This window comes from Macaca mulatta, chromosome 3 (genome assembly GCF_049350105.2).
Source record: "Macaca mulatta isolate MMU2019108-1 chromosome 3, T2T-MMU8v2.0, whole genome shotgun sequence".
NCBI lineage: Eukaryota > Metazoa > Chordata > Mammalia > Primates > Cercopithecidae > Macaca > Macaca mulatta.
In genome coordinates, this window is record NC_133408.1 from 29,360,571 (window position 1) to 29,376,861 (window position 16,291).

The 16,291-nt window shown below is 34.9% G+C and overlaps 1 protein-coding gene across 4 annotated transcripts in view; it reads left to right on the forward strand.

Annotated features, from left to right (window-relative positions):
• TMPRSS15 (transmembrane serine protease 15) overlaps positions 1–16,291 on the forward strand; it is a 133,411-nt gene that overhangs the window by 46,554 nt on the left and 70,566 nt on the right. For all 4 annotated transcript variants that reach the window (XM_077997928.1, XM_077997930.1, XM_077997929.1 and 1 more), the window contains 5 exons: positions 1,355–1,495; positions 2,165–2,314; positions 11,100–11,205; positions 11,500–11,650; positions 13,743–13,878. In XM_077997928.1, coding sequence (XP_077854054.1) covers positions 1,355–1,495; positions 2,165–2,314; positions 11,100–11,205; positions 11,500–11,650; positions 13,743–13,878 — 684 coding nt within the window. The remainder of the gene's footprint in view (positions 1–1,354; positions 1,496–2,164; positions 2,315–11,099; positions 11,206–11,499; positions 11,651–13,742; positions 13,879–16,291) is intronic.

The following is a 16,291-nucleotide window of genomic DNA, read 5'->3' on the forward strand; positions in this document are numbered from 1 at the left end:
CACATTCAAAGCCAACCAGAAGCCATTGTCCAAGAGAATTCCATTGCCATGGAATAAAAAGCAAAAAGGAGGCAGATAGGTTTAAAGTTTCTAGAATGTTCACATCCCTTAAGTGACTAACACTTATGAACTCCAAAGGTTTTCAATATGAGAAGTATTTAACTTACAAAGGTGTGCATGCTGCCATGATGACAGTCTAAATAATAGTTCTTCATGAAAAAGCATTGAATTCATGGCACACATTTTGGGGAAAAACATTAAGATGTGAATCAATGCTTGTTCATGAGGTCCTTTCTATTAGATTATATTGAAATTACATTGTATGTATCACATTGTTTCCTAATTACTACATAATCACAGGATATCTAATCATTCATAAAAGTGTCTCTTTTCAGAACTCAATGTTAAATAACTCACTGTTATTTATGCTAATGGATGGATTGTTTGTTAACACTTTTTTTTATTATCACCTCCACTAAGAAACCATTTTAGGCCTTGTTTTTTTCTAACTACCCCTCGTGAAAGTCTAATATTTCATATATACTATATTCTGTGGATCTGTTCATGGACTGTGGGTATATCTGAGCTTTACTCAATTGAAAATAAAAACTGTTTTTCTCCCTCAGAACCAATTTTCACCCCCCTATAGGCAAGATCACCCCCTTTGAAAATGTATGTGATGTACATTTTCATAAAAGCAAATTTTATAGAACAATGATTTTGTAAAGCATAATATGAAAACTTTTACTAACCCAAGTACCATACTAACTCTTGACAATCAAAAATGAAAAATAAATCCCCTAAGTAGTTTATACTCAAGACAGACAAATGCTACAATCAATATAAAATGCTGTAGAAACAATCTTAAGTCACCTGGTATTATTTTGAGATCTTATAGTTACAAGTATAAAGAACCAAAGAATACTCTTTTGTTTCTATTATTTTACCCAGATTAAGCCCTTGTGAGTGTGACACAGTAAATACCTGATGAAGCTAAGTTGACTTTAATTTTTAAAACTGCTTAACTGGTGTTTCTTAGACTAACTTTGTCAGTAAATGAATGCATCTTTTCTATGTATATATAGTGTATAAATCTAACAATTAAAAATTTAAAATACCTTTTTTATCAAACCATAAATATGTAAAATAATTTGAGGCTTTCTAATGTTTGAGAGAAGAGATATTTCAGTTAAAATAAAGGTAAGACTAATGCTTTTAGTTAACTCGGTGGTATCAGATAGATATTTGGATAGATAAACTGATAAACTGATAGTTCAGTAGATGGACTGATGGATGGATAGATAGATGAACAGATAGATATATACATATAACAGTTGTTTATTTTATTTTGCAGCTTCTATTTGGGAAACTAATCCTGGCACAATAAGAATTTTTTCCAACCAAGTTACTGCCACTTTTCTTATAGAATCTGATGAAAGTGATTATGTTGGCTTTAATGTAACATATACTGCATTTAACAGCAGTGAGCTTAATAGTAAGTATTATTTATTTTCAGCTTTTTAATTTTTAGATGCTTTAATGTTATAATGGAATTTTAAAGGTAGCAGAATCTAAAATTTTCATGATGTAAGTTTTATAATGAGTATCTTGTATGTGCATCTTTCTCTTCTTAGAACTCAAAAAGAAATGAGAAATTGGAAAATGGTTTACATTTTTCAAAGGAATCAAATAACCAATTTGAGAAAAATTATAAATCACTGTAAAATCAAATTAAAATTTTATTTGCTGCAAGCATTGCAAGTTACAAAATACTAGCATAAAACTATTTCAGAGAAAATTCTACATAAACTTAATTTGGATCAAGCTATTAAATTTAGTAACAGGAGAGAGAAAAATATGGAACAAAGTTTTTGTGGGTGAACCAATGGAGACAAAATGTAAAACTTAAAAAACAAGAAACTTATATTTGCTAATACCCTGACAGAGTATAGGAAATGTATTAATTTAACACACTTGGCAATAAAAAGCTGTTTTAAAAAAACTAAATAGAATGCAACAGAGTTAAGATTAACAAAAAAATGATTTTGTGCATACCACTGAAGTATAAGCTACATAAGGTTAGATTATTTTCAATACAATCTAATACAACTACTCACATTGTGGACTAAATTTGTTTTTTATTCTTCCTTTTTTTCATTCACAGATTATGAGAAAATTAATTGTAACTTTGAGGATGGCTTTTGTTTCTGGGTCCAGGATCTAAATGATGATAATGAATGGGAAAGAATTCAGGGAAGCACCTTTCCTCCTTTTACTGGACCCAATTTTGACCACACTTTTGGCAATGCTTCAGGTATAATTCATTTAATTCAGAAGTCAAAAGGATTTTAATTCATAAATCAAAAAGAAAGAGATATGTGTTGTTCTGCAGTGTAAAGTGAGCAGTATTAAATGCAAAAGTCTTTTTGGATTTTTAAAAAATTGAGTTAATTAAATGAAAAATGGTAACCAAACAGGCAAGTAAAAGTGAGTGTGTTTCAAGAAATATATTGGTTTACCCTATATATTTGCAAAATGTTGAAAAGTACACAGAGGCCATTAGAGACAAGACTAGGTTGTCATCTTAGACTTGCCACTTATTATTAACTAAGTAGACTTGTGTGAAGCAATTAATTTTTCTGGAGTTTGGTCTATTTTGTCTTAATTTCATTTTCTGATTGTACATTGCTAGTGCACAGAAATAAAATGGATTTTTGTATATTGATCTTAGACCCAGCAGCAGCCTTGCTGAATTTGTTTATTAGCTCTGATGTTTCTTTAAAGAATTCCTTAGCATTTTCAACATACAAGATTGCATTATCTTGAAACAAAGATAGATTTGCTGCTTCTGGGAAGCCCTATGGAAGTCTGATTCTAAAGCATGATAATAGGGCAGGGTTGTGACTTCCAAGTACGGTTTTCATCTGAATGAGACATTCGAATTGATGTCAGGTGGAAATATTAGAGACAATAATATTTTGCTTAGAAACTAGAAATCGTGGTGAAATATTAGAAACTAAGGAACTTGTAGTGAGAAAATCAGTCATGAAAGTCTTGGAACACATATTCATAATACCAAATATAATCACTGAAATAAGAGTTACAAATCTTAGAAGGAACATGTAAGGAAAATTTTTTAAAAAAAACAGTCAAAATTGAGCATTTATATAATTGTCTTAAGCAAAATTCATCCTATAATATGACTTGCTGATAGGTTACTGATGAGAATACTATTCCATTCAGGCAAATAAATGTTAAAAGCCACCTCTAACCAGCCATGGTTCTAGGCATTAAGGATACAGACCACATACAGTAACTTCCACAGTCTGTCCCAAACCTCCAAGTTGAAATGTTTTTTTCCTTTAAATATTCTAAGCACCGCTTCTGTTTTTCCTATCACATAGCATTATATTTACTCAGTTATTTGTTTCTTTTTACCACAGTGTTCTTTTCAGGAACAAAAACCTAGTCTCTTTTGTCTTTGAATTAATAGGGCATGTATTAGTCCATTTTCACACTGCCATAAAGAAATACCCGAGACTAGGTAATTTATAAAGGGAAGAGGTTTAATTGACTCACAGTTCTACATGGCTGGGGAGGTCTCAGGAAACTTACAATCATGGCGGAAGGCAAAGCAGACACATCTTACATGGCTGCAGGCAAGAGACAGTGAGTGTGTATAGGAAGAAATGTCAAACACATATAAAACCATCAGATCTTGTGGGAACTCACCATTACGAGAACAGCATTGGAGAAATTGCCGCTGTGATCCCATCACTCCCACCAGGTCCCACCCTCAACACATGGGGATTATGTAGATTACAACTGGAGATGAGATTTGGGTGGAGAACACAGAGCCAAACCGTATCAGACATTCTCAGTGCATGAATCTAATTGACAGGCAAAATTATTTTTGAACATGTAAATAAATATCTACAACTTTGACTCAAGTAATTTCTGAGTAAGTTATTGACTGAATAAAATAGTTTCTAAAGTAAACAAAAATTCTAAGCACATTGACATTGCAATTTGTTATTAATGGCCACTTCTATTACAAACATAAATATTCCTGATTTTAAGACCTGAAAATTAAGTGGTTGATTTAATATCAATTGTGAGTGACGTTTAGTTAAAGAACTTTAAAGTGTTAAATTTTTTCAAGAAAGAAATATATCTGACTAATCCTACTTCTTTAGAGAATGATATCCCTAGAATATTATAATATGGTTCATCACACTATTTCAACTTAATAAAATTAATTTTTAGTAAAAAGTGACTACTTTTAATATATTTCATAGTCATCAGTAAAAGCCCCTTCAAATTTATTATTTTGTTCTTTTATTTAAGAAGCATTTATTGAGGCCTCATTCAAGTCATTCAGAATATATCTGTGAACAAAATAAACCAGATTTTCTGCTCTCATGAAGCATAAATTATAGCAAGAAAAAACAGAAAATAGGAAATGTACATATATGAAGTAATTAATTGTTTCTTGGTGTATTAAATGTAAATAAGTACTTTGGGAAAATGTGAAGCTTTGTAAGAGGATGGGGAGGGTGGGGCTAAGATGCTATTACAAATTAAAAGAAGATGATCAGTTAGTCTCATTGAAAGAGTGACACTTGAATCAAAACTGTAAGGAACTGAAAGAATTAGCCACACAGATTATTCCAGGCAGAGGCAACATGACTGTTCTATTGGAAGATAGTTTGTGCAAGGGCAAGAGTGTTGAAAAGAGACTGGTAGAAGGCCATTGCCTAACTAGAGAAGAGGTCATGAGACTCAGATCAGTGGGAGCAGATGTGGTGAGAAAAGGCCAAATTCTGAATATGTTTTTTAACTGAAGCCAACAGAATCCAGTTAAATGAGTCACCAGTGTGGACCTTTGCATTAAAAAATGTGCTGTATGTAAATGGCCAACTCCATAAGACAAAAATGTTTAGTCCTAAAAATGATGACATGAATGCTCTCATACATAATTAATCTTATTTGAATAAGTTATTTCCCAGAGCCTGATTCTCCATGGAAAAATCACTAATTGCACAGCTGAAAACTAACCCCTACGTGATAATCACCCCACTTCTCTGAAGGGGTCTGAGCTAAAACAGTCAAATAATCTGATTTTTTTTTCTCTTTACTGTAATAAAAAAAAATTTCTACCACACTTGGATAAGAGTAGTTAGAGGAAAGTGCAAAAAGCATTTATATCTATTGACTATGACAGATACCTTTTATGTAGTTGAAATCTTTGATGTTCAAATTATCATTTTTCTACTTTGATGTCATCCTAATAAGAGATAAGATAACTCCACTGATATCTGAAGAGTATAAATACATTAGAGGGGAAAATGGTATCACCTTGCCAACAGATTAAATAACTAAGGAAATAAGATGAAATTGGACAAAGTGAAACGGGTTGAATGTCAAGTGGAGGTTTTACATAGCTGGGTCTCAAATGAAGTCTCAGGAGAAAGAGGAGTAGCAGGAGTTATTTAAAATTAGACGAGTCATATAACGAGGACAGGTGATAGGGTTTAATAGGTCCTCTCCAACTCTCATACCTGTGATTTCATAATCAACCAGTCATTCCTCTCCAAAGGGCATTTTCTTCTAGCTTGCTTTTTTATGTGTCAGAACATCCTATCTCTGAAATGAAAGAGAATTAAATATTTCTCAATGTTCCTCTTATCCAGGCAGGTTTGTTGTTTGTGTTGTGGTTTTGTTCTTTGCCTTTACCTTAAGTGACAGAAAAGACTAAATGAAACAAACTTTGAGTTAATACTGCTTTAGGTAAGAACACCTAAAGCTCTTAACTTTTCTAGTCCTTCTGAAGAACTGTCTCCTGGTGCAGCAATGGCTTCTAAATCTCTGTGTTGTCAACAATCAGGGTTTCTCTGTACCTCTTAGAAGCAAAGGGAATTGTTGGAGAAGTATCTTGAGGTGCTCGGAAGTGGCGCATTCCTTCAGGAGGCTCAGGAAAAATGAGGTTCACAATATGTGGAAACTCCAGGAATGTAGGGGTCACAGAGGACTACATAGCTCAAATAAAATGTTTCTTTCCTTTCCTTTATCAGTGAAATTGCAGTTGTTTGTAATACTGTGGGAGGTAGTATAATTTAGCAGTAAAAACCATTAAAATATAGACCCTGGAGTTTTAGCCAGGTTTAAATCTTAGCCCTGCCATTTAGGCAAGTTTCCTATCTTCTATTTCTGCCCCAGTTCCCTTATCTGGAAAGTGGGGTTGAGGACAATAGGACCTGCCGTTAGAGGTATGTAATAAACATTAAATTGATTGCTATGTTTAGAAAAAAACTCTGAAAAATGCCTGGCACATAGGAAGTGCTATATAAATGTTAGGTATTACAACTACTTTCTTTTCATGCTGCGAAAGTGTTCAAGAAACATAAATCGGCTGTGGTACTGTTCTAAGTCATATGTTGGGGAGGAAAATAGTTACTCAGCTCAATTTTTAAAATTATATTACTTCTTTTAGATATTGACATTTAACTTAGCGTATAAACTTTTTCTAAAATAAGTGTAACTTTAATGTTTTAAAAGTAATATTTTTACTTTCTTATCTTTCCTGTGATGCTGAATTTTAGAAAATAATATACTTTCTAAAATTGATAGACTCTGACTGAATTTAGGCCATGCATCAGTCTAAGCTTTTAATAGTATTTATCTACTGGGTTCAGCTAATTTTACGTATGTACTTACAACTCATGAAACAATTTATATCAGCCTATTTCCTTCTTGAGAGGGATTTCCAGGTTCTCAGGAAGTTCTGCTATCTCTCCAGTTCCTGCTCTCTTTATATTAGATCAGCACATGCTCAGAAGTTTTGCTTTTTAATTAGGATGTTGGGTGGAGAGAGGTTAGGTTCAATTCATAAAGAGATAAGCAGGAAACAAAATGATGGAAAGAAGTTTTAAGAAAAACCTAATCGTTCAAAAAAGAAATTCATTATATGCTTAAGAAAACAAAATGTATTCAATTTTCTGGGGCTTATGTATTTATTTAGAGACAGGATCACTCTCTGTCCCAGACTGGAGTACAATGGCATAATCATAGCTCACTGCAGCCTCAAACTCCTGGGCTCAAGAGATACTCCCGCCTCAGCCTCCTGAATAGCTGGGATCACAGGTGCATGCTATCACACCCGGCTATTTAAAAAAAAAAAAAAAATTATAGAGATGGGGCCTCGTTATGTTGTCAAACTCCTGGCCTCAAGTGATCTTCCTGCCTTGGACTCCCAAATTGCTGGGATTACAGATGTGAGCCACTACGGCTGGCCAATATCCTGGGTTTTAAGCTGACTGAGATTGATTCTAAGAGCTCTAGAAGACATTTCAAGGAAGTCAAGGGTTTTAAAAGAATTTATTTTTGACCATATAAATTCCCATGTGGTTATGAAAAAAAATCTCTTTAATTATTCCTTTTGTGTAGAAATTTAATAAATTTAAAAGCAAAGCAAATCTGTAATAAAAATATATTAAACAACAGACAGCTAATTCACATCAAGACAGAAAAAAAAAATAAACGAAGTGTCTTTCTTGTTCCCAAAAGTTCTAGCAAGTTGAAAAATTCACATATAAACATAAATAAAATATACAACAGGCTGGGAACAGTGGCTGATGCCTGTAATCCCAACACTTTGGGAGGCCAAGGCAGGCAGATTACCTGAGACCGGGAGTTTGAAAGCAGCCTGGTCAATATGGCAAAACTCCATCTCTACTAAAAATACAAAAATTAGCCAGCCGTGGTGGCGTGAGCCTGTAGTCCCAGCTACTCTGGAGGCTGAGGCAGGAGAAGCACTTGAACCCACAGGAGGCAGAGACTGCAGTGAACCAAGATTGGCTACTGCACTCCAGCCTAAATGACGGAATGAAACTCCATCTCAGAAAAAAAAAAAAAAAATACACAACAGAATATACCGAATGAGATCAGAGAAGTACACAGTGCCACTGAGAGTTCAAAAGAAAAAGTGATCACTTTTAATTGGGAGGCTTTCTGAAGGAGATGACAATTTGATTTAAATGACCTCAAAAAATTGATAGGATTTTAACAAGGTACAATTGGAAGGGGAAGTGGAAGGATGTAAAAGAGAAAAGAAGAAGACGCAAACTGTCAAAAAATTTCTAGGTGTTTGGAAATATTAACATTATCTAATTTTGCAGAAGTGCTGTATGGAAATAGATGAAGTATAAGTGCAACGGCTGGAAAATGACATTGAGGACATAACACAGGGGCCTCAAATATCAGACTGTATTTGTATTTGGTTTAATAAGAAATAAAGAGATAATAAAAGATCTTGGGCCGGGCGCGGTGGCTCAAGCTTGTAATCCCAGCACTTTGGGAGGCCGAGACGGGCGGATCACGAGGTCAGGAGATCAAGACCATCCTGGCTAACATGGTGAAACCCCGTCTCTACTAAAAAACAAAAAACTAGCTGGGCGTGGTGGCGGGCGCCTGTAGTCCCAGCTACTTGGGAGGCTGAGGCAGGAGAATGGCGTAAACCCAGGAGGCGGAGCTTGCAGTGAGCTGAGATCCAGCCACTGCACTCCAGCCTGGGCCACAGAGTGAGACTCCGTCTCAAAAAAAGAAAAAGATCTTGAACAAGGGGCTAATTCGATTGTGCATAAGAAAGCATTATTGAGCAATGGTGTAAGAGATGACTCCCTTGAAGAATCAGTGAACTAGAAGTGAGATGCACTTGGAAATAGTGACAGTGATGGTCTGTCTTCCATGCGTTGGGATGTTTCTACTCTGCTCCCTGGTGAGATAGCCCAACAGACATGCTGTGTGAATGTGAGTTTCCATACTTTAAGTGGAAGCAACTGGATGTACAACTAATTGACAGCTTCTCAAATTAAAGAAGCAAACTGAAACTGTGCCTTAATAAAATTATTTAAGGAAGAAAAAGTGATTGATAATCTTGAGAAGACTTAGGAGAGATGTAATAGTGGCCTTTAAACTTTTGTGGAGCTAATGAATACATTATATTGCAAATAGTCCCACAAGGCAAAATTAGATATAATAGGTACATATAAGCTTATTTTTTAAAAAAGGAAAATAATTTTCTAATCATGTTGAAATGGAATGGGATGCCTTGGAATACAATAATTTCTTCTGCATCTGGCATGTGTTAACCAGAAATCAAGTGATCCCTTAGGGTAAAATGTCATAGATGAAATTTAAGGACAATTAGTGGTTAAACTAAGTACAGTTTTATGTAAACTACAAATCTCTACTCTTAAACCTTAGCATTTTATGAAGGATGTTATTCATCTTCTAATTTGTTAACTAAAGAATGAAGTTGATATCACAACAATAGCAATTTAATGTTGTATATTATTTTACTATATTCAATAATATGCAACCAATATGATATTTACTCTAGACAAGATTTATAAGGTACTATAGTCTACATAATTAATTATGTCTTACCTGATCACTGACAAGAAAAACTCATAGCGTCATATTTTGATCATACTGAAAACTCCAAATATATCACTGCTTAATAAGTGAAAAACAGTTTCAAATTATTTCAAATTAGTTATTACTATTGACTGTGAACATGGCCAAACATAAATAGGAGCATGATGTGTGTTTATATAATTGTAGCTAATTAGAAATTTTTCTGAATAGGCTAACCATTTGAGTATTTATTCATGATATTCAGTGGTATTTCAATTATTTCTTCCCCAATTATGTTCTAAGTAATCAAAAGTAAGGTAAATTCAAAAGTGAGTTGGAGTTGCGCATTTAGAGAGTGGATTCTGGGACCTCTATTCTGTATCTATGCCACTCTTCTCCATTCAGTCATGTAATTAGAACACTCATGAAATAGCTAAGATAGGTACTCATGAAATATTACAGCATTATATAAAATAGGAGTAATGTGTTAATATAGAATGTTAAACATAGTATTATTTTACAGTTTGTCATATAAAGCAAATAAATGAATACATATTACATTTATTAAGCCACTAGACCATAATTTCACCTTGATAAAGCATTCATTTATTCTGAATAATTTTTGCCTCACTGGTCTAAATATCCATTGATATATCTACAGGCAGTTCCACTAGCTTCTTTTCTTTATGCCTTGTTCTTACTTTGCATCTCATAAATGAGTGAGTTTAAAGTTTATATGCAACATTGCCTATATTTTTCTGTTGGAAAGCACAAGAGAGAAGATGCTTGATTTCAAGTAAACACTAAATTTCAGCATCTCATAAAAAATTTCATTCCAATCAAATTAGATTAATCCAACATCACATTTGCTTTATATAATATCTTGTTACATGATTCTTGCTTCCTGTCACAATATGTGAGCAGGAAACTAAGAATAGAATGAATTCCCCTAAGAAAATGTTCAAGATGTTATCCCAACAACCCTTCGCAAACTTCACATGACTGAAATCATTGGTTGGAATAATGAATTTCAGACCAAAAAGTACTTTATGCAGAGCCTTGTGCTATTTTGAAAGCTTTTATACATATTAGCATGCTTCCTGCTCCTCGGTGATCTGATTACCCATCATTCATAGGACTAAAGAAAGATAAGACTGTTTTAAAATAAGGCAAGTTCTTATTTAGAGATATGAAATGTTCAGTGAAATATAAAACTGAAAATCTTAGAAACTCTTAAATGTTTTGTATTTATATATGTGTGTGTGTATATTCTGAGTTAGTCCACTAGCATCTCTAAATATCCACATGTACTGACTGTCTCTAAAGATGTGAGTTAATCAAAATATCTAGTAAACTAGAATTAAGTCAGGAACTGGGCTGGATTATTTAGTGACTCATAGTAAGTCAGAATTTTATATATCCTTGGCGGTACTCCACTTCAAGGCTCTTGTTTAATAAAGTGGGAGGCCCAGTGTTAAGCTATTTTTGTCAATAACAATCTGTTATGGCAAAAAAAAATACTGCTTTTCTGAGCTCGAGTCTAGTGTCCTGTCCACTATATCAAAATATGTTTCCTTAACCTTTCATCTTAAAATTTTTCTTTCCTGTTTACAAAGTCTACATGTCACACAATGAAAATGCAATATTTAAGTGAAATAAAACGTTTTTTGTTATTTTTACAGGATTTTACATTTCCACCCCAACTGGACCAGGAGGGAGAAAAGAACATGTGGGACTTTTAAGCCTCCACTTGGACCCCACTTTGGAGCCAGCTTGCCTTAGTTTCTGGTATGTTGTAGACACCTGTTTAAACGCTGCCTTATTTAATGGGTAACATTGCCTTGCTCAGGCCACCAGGCTCACATTTCACTAAGATGTTGGCTAAAGTTTTAATGCATATACTATTACTTTCCCAACTGATAAGCAACAAAACATTGATAGACTCCTCTCTCAATCCCCAGCAACTCCAAAACGCAGAGGGAGAAAAAGGTTGTTTCAAAGAAAGTAAAGAATTAAAAAGCTCTGAAAAGGACTTATTCTAATGTTGTAGGCATCCAAACATTTTGCTTCTTTCCAAACTAGGTATCATATGTATGGTGAAAATGTCCGTAAATTAAGCATTAATATCAGCAATGACCAAAATATGGAGAAGACAGTTTTCCAAAAGGAAGGAAATTATGGAGAAAATTGGAATTATGGACAAGTAACCCTAAATGAAACAGTTAAATTTAAGGTTTGCAAAACACTTTATTATTTATATTTGTATTCTTTTTGTGGTGGTACAATTATATTTAGAATGATACGGTGAAAAAATTAATTTTCTGAAGATAATCAAGTCACTTTCTCTACTTGCCCAATCTACCTCATATTTTATCTTTGAATATTTAATTTTCATTTATTCATTAGCCTATTAAAAACCATCATTGAGGAACAATGTGCTAATGAAAATACAGCTTATAATGGTCCATAAAATACATCGAAGCCTTTTAGAATATTTCGGCTTCCTTCAGCAACTTTCTAGCATAGGCCAACCATTTATCTCTAAGTCCTCTACCTACCTACAATTTTCAGCTTTTCACAAACACCACCTAGGTCAGCCCCGCCCTTTTCTACACCTACGCCCATCGGCATCCACCCACCCAGCCCCACTCTGATTTAATCTCCACATGTTTCCTTTAGGAACAAATTATATGAGCTGTATCATTGGGAAGTCTCTGATCATTTATTTCACATTAAGGTGAATTAATTTTTCAAATAACACTTTAATGTGTTCTCTTCCTGAGGGTCTTTGCAATTAAAATATGGCATAATAGAGGCTATTAGTTTGACCAAATTAATAAGGTTTTCAATTGGTAATTTCAAACATGAGAGTATCACTTTCAGAAGATGTGTATTTGGACAGACACTGCCATCATCAAAGGCTCCAGATTTTCCCCATGACTTGGTGCAAGGTAGGCAATAATTAATAACTCTCAACTGTTTTCCTCCCATCTGTCTTTCCTTCCTTCTCTTCCTTTTTCCTTCTTTTCTGTCTTCTTATTTGATCCCTTTATGGGACGTTTCCTCTCCAATTTTGTTTTCTGATCATTCAAAGAAGGCTAAATGGAACGGCGGGGGAGAAAAGAGAGAGTGGAAGGGGAAGTCAGTAATGCAGTGGCCAAATGTGGCTGCACTCACAGAGCATCTTTTCTAACGTAATATAATTGGGTCCATTTTCTCACAGCTCATGGGGTGGTGCGAGAGTGTCAAGTTCTACAGATATGTGCACTTTGGCTTTGCCATTTTGTTGTGAAATCATGAACGAGTCACCGTAGTCTCCTTGAAATTTAATTAGGTCATATGTGCAAGGAAGAAAATAATACTTACTGAAATCATGTCTGGTATGAAGTAGGTGGAATGGATAAACAAATGAGTGAATGAACGAGTGTTGAAAATTAAATAAGATCAATGTATACCATGTGCCTAGCATAGCAAGTAGCATATAGCAGACATTCAATTTATGTCTTTCCTCTTCTACATAGCACAGGATCCAGGAAAGTATAGCTAAAACACCCACTGTTTCTGATTAGAATGGAATCAAATCAATTCATATGCCTCTCTGAATTGCAGGTTGCTTTTAATGCTTTAAAAAACAACATCCTGAGTGATATAGCATTGGATGACATTAGCCTAAAATATGGGATTGGCAATGTTCCTGAGAACCTAATATGTTACCTCTAGCCACTGGACCTTTCTTCCAAGTCTGGCTCTGTGTCCTCCAGGCATCACCCTTGCACAGTATCCCACATCAACACCCTGGGTGAACTACGACCAGTAACAGCTGGTCCTGAATGATCATTTTACACTCATACTTTCTCTCGTCCCCTTCACCTCCGGTGTGTTTTCTCTTCAGGCTTTATATGCTCTAAGAAGGCAGAAAACTACCTGAATGTTTAATTTATTGCTGAGAGAAGAAATTTGGGAGAAAATTGCTTTCTCCTGCCAGATGATATATATTCATGACAGAGTACACTGGAGTATGACAATATCATAAAAAAGACACAGACAGAGAGATAGAAACTGTAACAATACTGACTAACTCAGAAGGAAGACACCATTGGAAATTTAGCCAGTGTGAACACATAATAAGAGAGTTGGGTTCAGCAGAAGGATTTAAAAAGCATGGTCTGTCAAGATTTCACTATGTATTAACTGGTCACCATATAGTTTGAGGTGACAATATTGAATCTCTAGACAATATTGACTCTCTTGGGCTCACAAGAAGAATCAAGTCAGAGAAGATTAGAATGGAATCAAATCATTTCATATGCCTCTCTGAATTGCAGGTTGGTTTTCATGCTTTTAAAAACAAGATCCTGAGTGATATAGCATTGGATGACATTAGCCTAACACATGGGATTTGCAATGGGAGTCTTTATCCAGAACCAACTTTGGTGCCAACTCCTCCACCAGAACTTCCTAGTAAGTAACGTTCATGTGTATTTTGTCTTATTAAATCATTAATGTCAGGTGTGGAGGCTCACAGCTATAATTCCAGCATTTTGGGAAGCTGAAGCAGGAGGATTGCTTGAAGCCAGGAGTTTGAGACAAGCCTGAGGATTATAGCGAGACTCTGTCTCTACAAAACAAAACAAACAAACAAAAATTAGCTGAGCACAGTGGTGCATACCTGTAGTCCCAGCTACTAGAGAGGCTGAGGCAGGAGGGCCTCTTGAGCCCTACAGATTGAGGCTGTTGTGAGCTGTAATCATGTCACTGTACTCCAGCCTGGGCAACAGAGTAAGACTCTGTCTCTAGAAAAACGAAACAAAACAAAAACAATAATTATTTTCAGGTAGGCCTTCCTTTGGCTTATTTTCATTATCTCAACCTACTGGTATTTATTTTTCCTGAAAATCAAAGACTTTAAAATATAAGCCAAGTGGAGGCTAGCAAAATATTACATGTTACACATAAACCCACAATGAAAATCACCTTTGTTATCGAGCATATTAATGATCATTGTAGTATCTTTTTATATTTGAAAGTAATAAAGGAGCTGGTTTCCATTTTGTTTTCACTGGAATACAAACAAGTGTTGTATTGGCCGTGTGGCATGGTCTGTAATCTTTGGAGAGGCAGCCCTCAGGTTTTTGTGACCTTCTTAAGGAGTAATTTTAAGAGTTTAGTTAAGTCTGAAACCTACTGTGTCTATTTTTAAAATAATGTAATAGCAATGACTAATCAAGCCTGGACTTTGAACACACAGACCTAGATCACCTAAAATATTTTTGTCCTAAATAGTGCCTGGATTAGTCAGCGTTCTCTAGAGGGACAAAACTACTAGGATAGATGTATATATGAAACGGAGTTTTTAAGGAGTGTTGACTCACATGATCACAAGGTGAAATTTCATAACAGGCCATCTGCAAGCTGAGGAGCAAAAAAGCCAGTCCAAGTCCCCAAACCTCAAAAGTAGGGAAGTTGATCGTGCAGCCTTCAATCTGTGGTCAAAGGCCTGAGAGCCTCTGGCAACCACTGGTGTAGGTCCAAGAGCCTGAAAGCTGAAGAACTTGGAGTCCGATGTTTGAGGGCAGGAAGCATCCAGCGTGGGGGAAAGATGAAGGCCAGAAAACTCAGTCAGTCTAATCCTTCCACGTTCTTCTGCCTGCTTTTATTCTAGCTGTGCTGGCAGCTGGTTAGACAGTGCCCACCCAGACTGAGAGTGGGTCTGCCTCTCCCAGTCCACTGACTCAAATGTTAATCTTTGGCAACAGCTTCACAGACACACCCAGGAACAATACTTTGCATCCTGCAATCCAATCAAGTTGGCATTCAATATTAACTATCACAGTATCTTTGTAAGGCTTTGGAGTATGTTCCTTTCATGGAGCCACTCATGTGTTACTGCTGAGAAGTGACCAAGATTCACAATGTCCTATAAGATCTTTTAACTCAAACGAACCAAATCGAGCCTATGTCTGCTTGTGCTCTTAAGTCAAATTGGAAGCATAGCATTTCAGAACAAAACCCATTACCATTCAAATTATCCATGTTAAAGAAGACAATCACTTCATACTACTTTCAGATTAGGGATTTGACAGAAAAACAAAGACAAAAGAAAAATGCCTATGATAATAAGTAATAACAAACATCCACTGACTTTCTGTAGGGATTTTTTTCACTACACTGTTGTTTTTATGCAAAAAAAACAACGCTTTTTTCTTTGGATTGTGGTGGTTGGAAACTGACTTAGCTCTATGGCTTTGTTTGGGTTAAATCTCTTGTGTCTTTAGTTCTGCATGGATCTGATCCCACAGACACAGTACTTTTTCCATTTCTCATTTTCTTCCAAGCACACTTACTACTTTTACTAAATTTATATCAGCAAACCAGTTTGGAGAGCCTATCCAAATTTGGTTTACTTCCAAAATTATATATTTTTCTGCTTCCAATCTTCAAGGAAAAAAAGCAGACTTTTCAAATGAGTGACTTTAACAATGAAAAGGTTCTAAAGATTAATTATGGGTATTTGAGAACATGTAACAAATGAGCTACCATTAGGTTGAAGATAGTAGTTATATTGTCATACTGATCCCACGCCACCATATTGAATGAGCACTTACATTCCACCAAAAGATTGGTTTGCTTTTACTATCTTGTGTATTAACATGTTTAGATGCTTATATGAGATATATAAAAATTACTCAATATTTAATCATTCATTCAAATTTTATAAATATCTGCCATCTGCAAAACACTGCAGATGAAATGTAAGATGTAGCAATAACCATTAATACATGAAAAAATTATATAAATAAATATTTAAAGCAATGTATTATTATGTGCCCCTAAAGGTAATACATGAGAGAAGTAAGTGATAGAGGACTTTGGA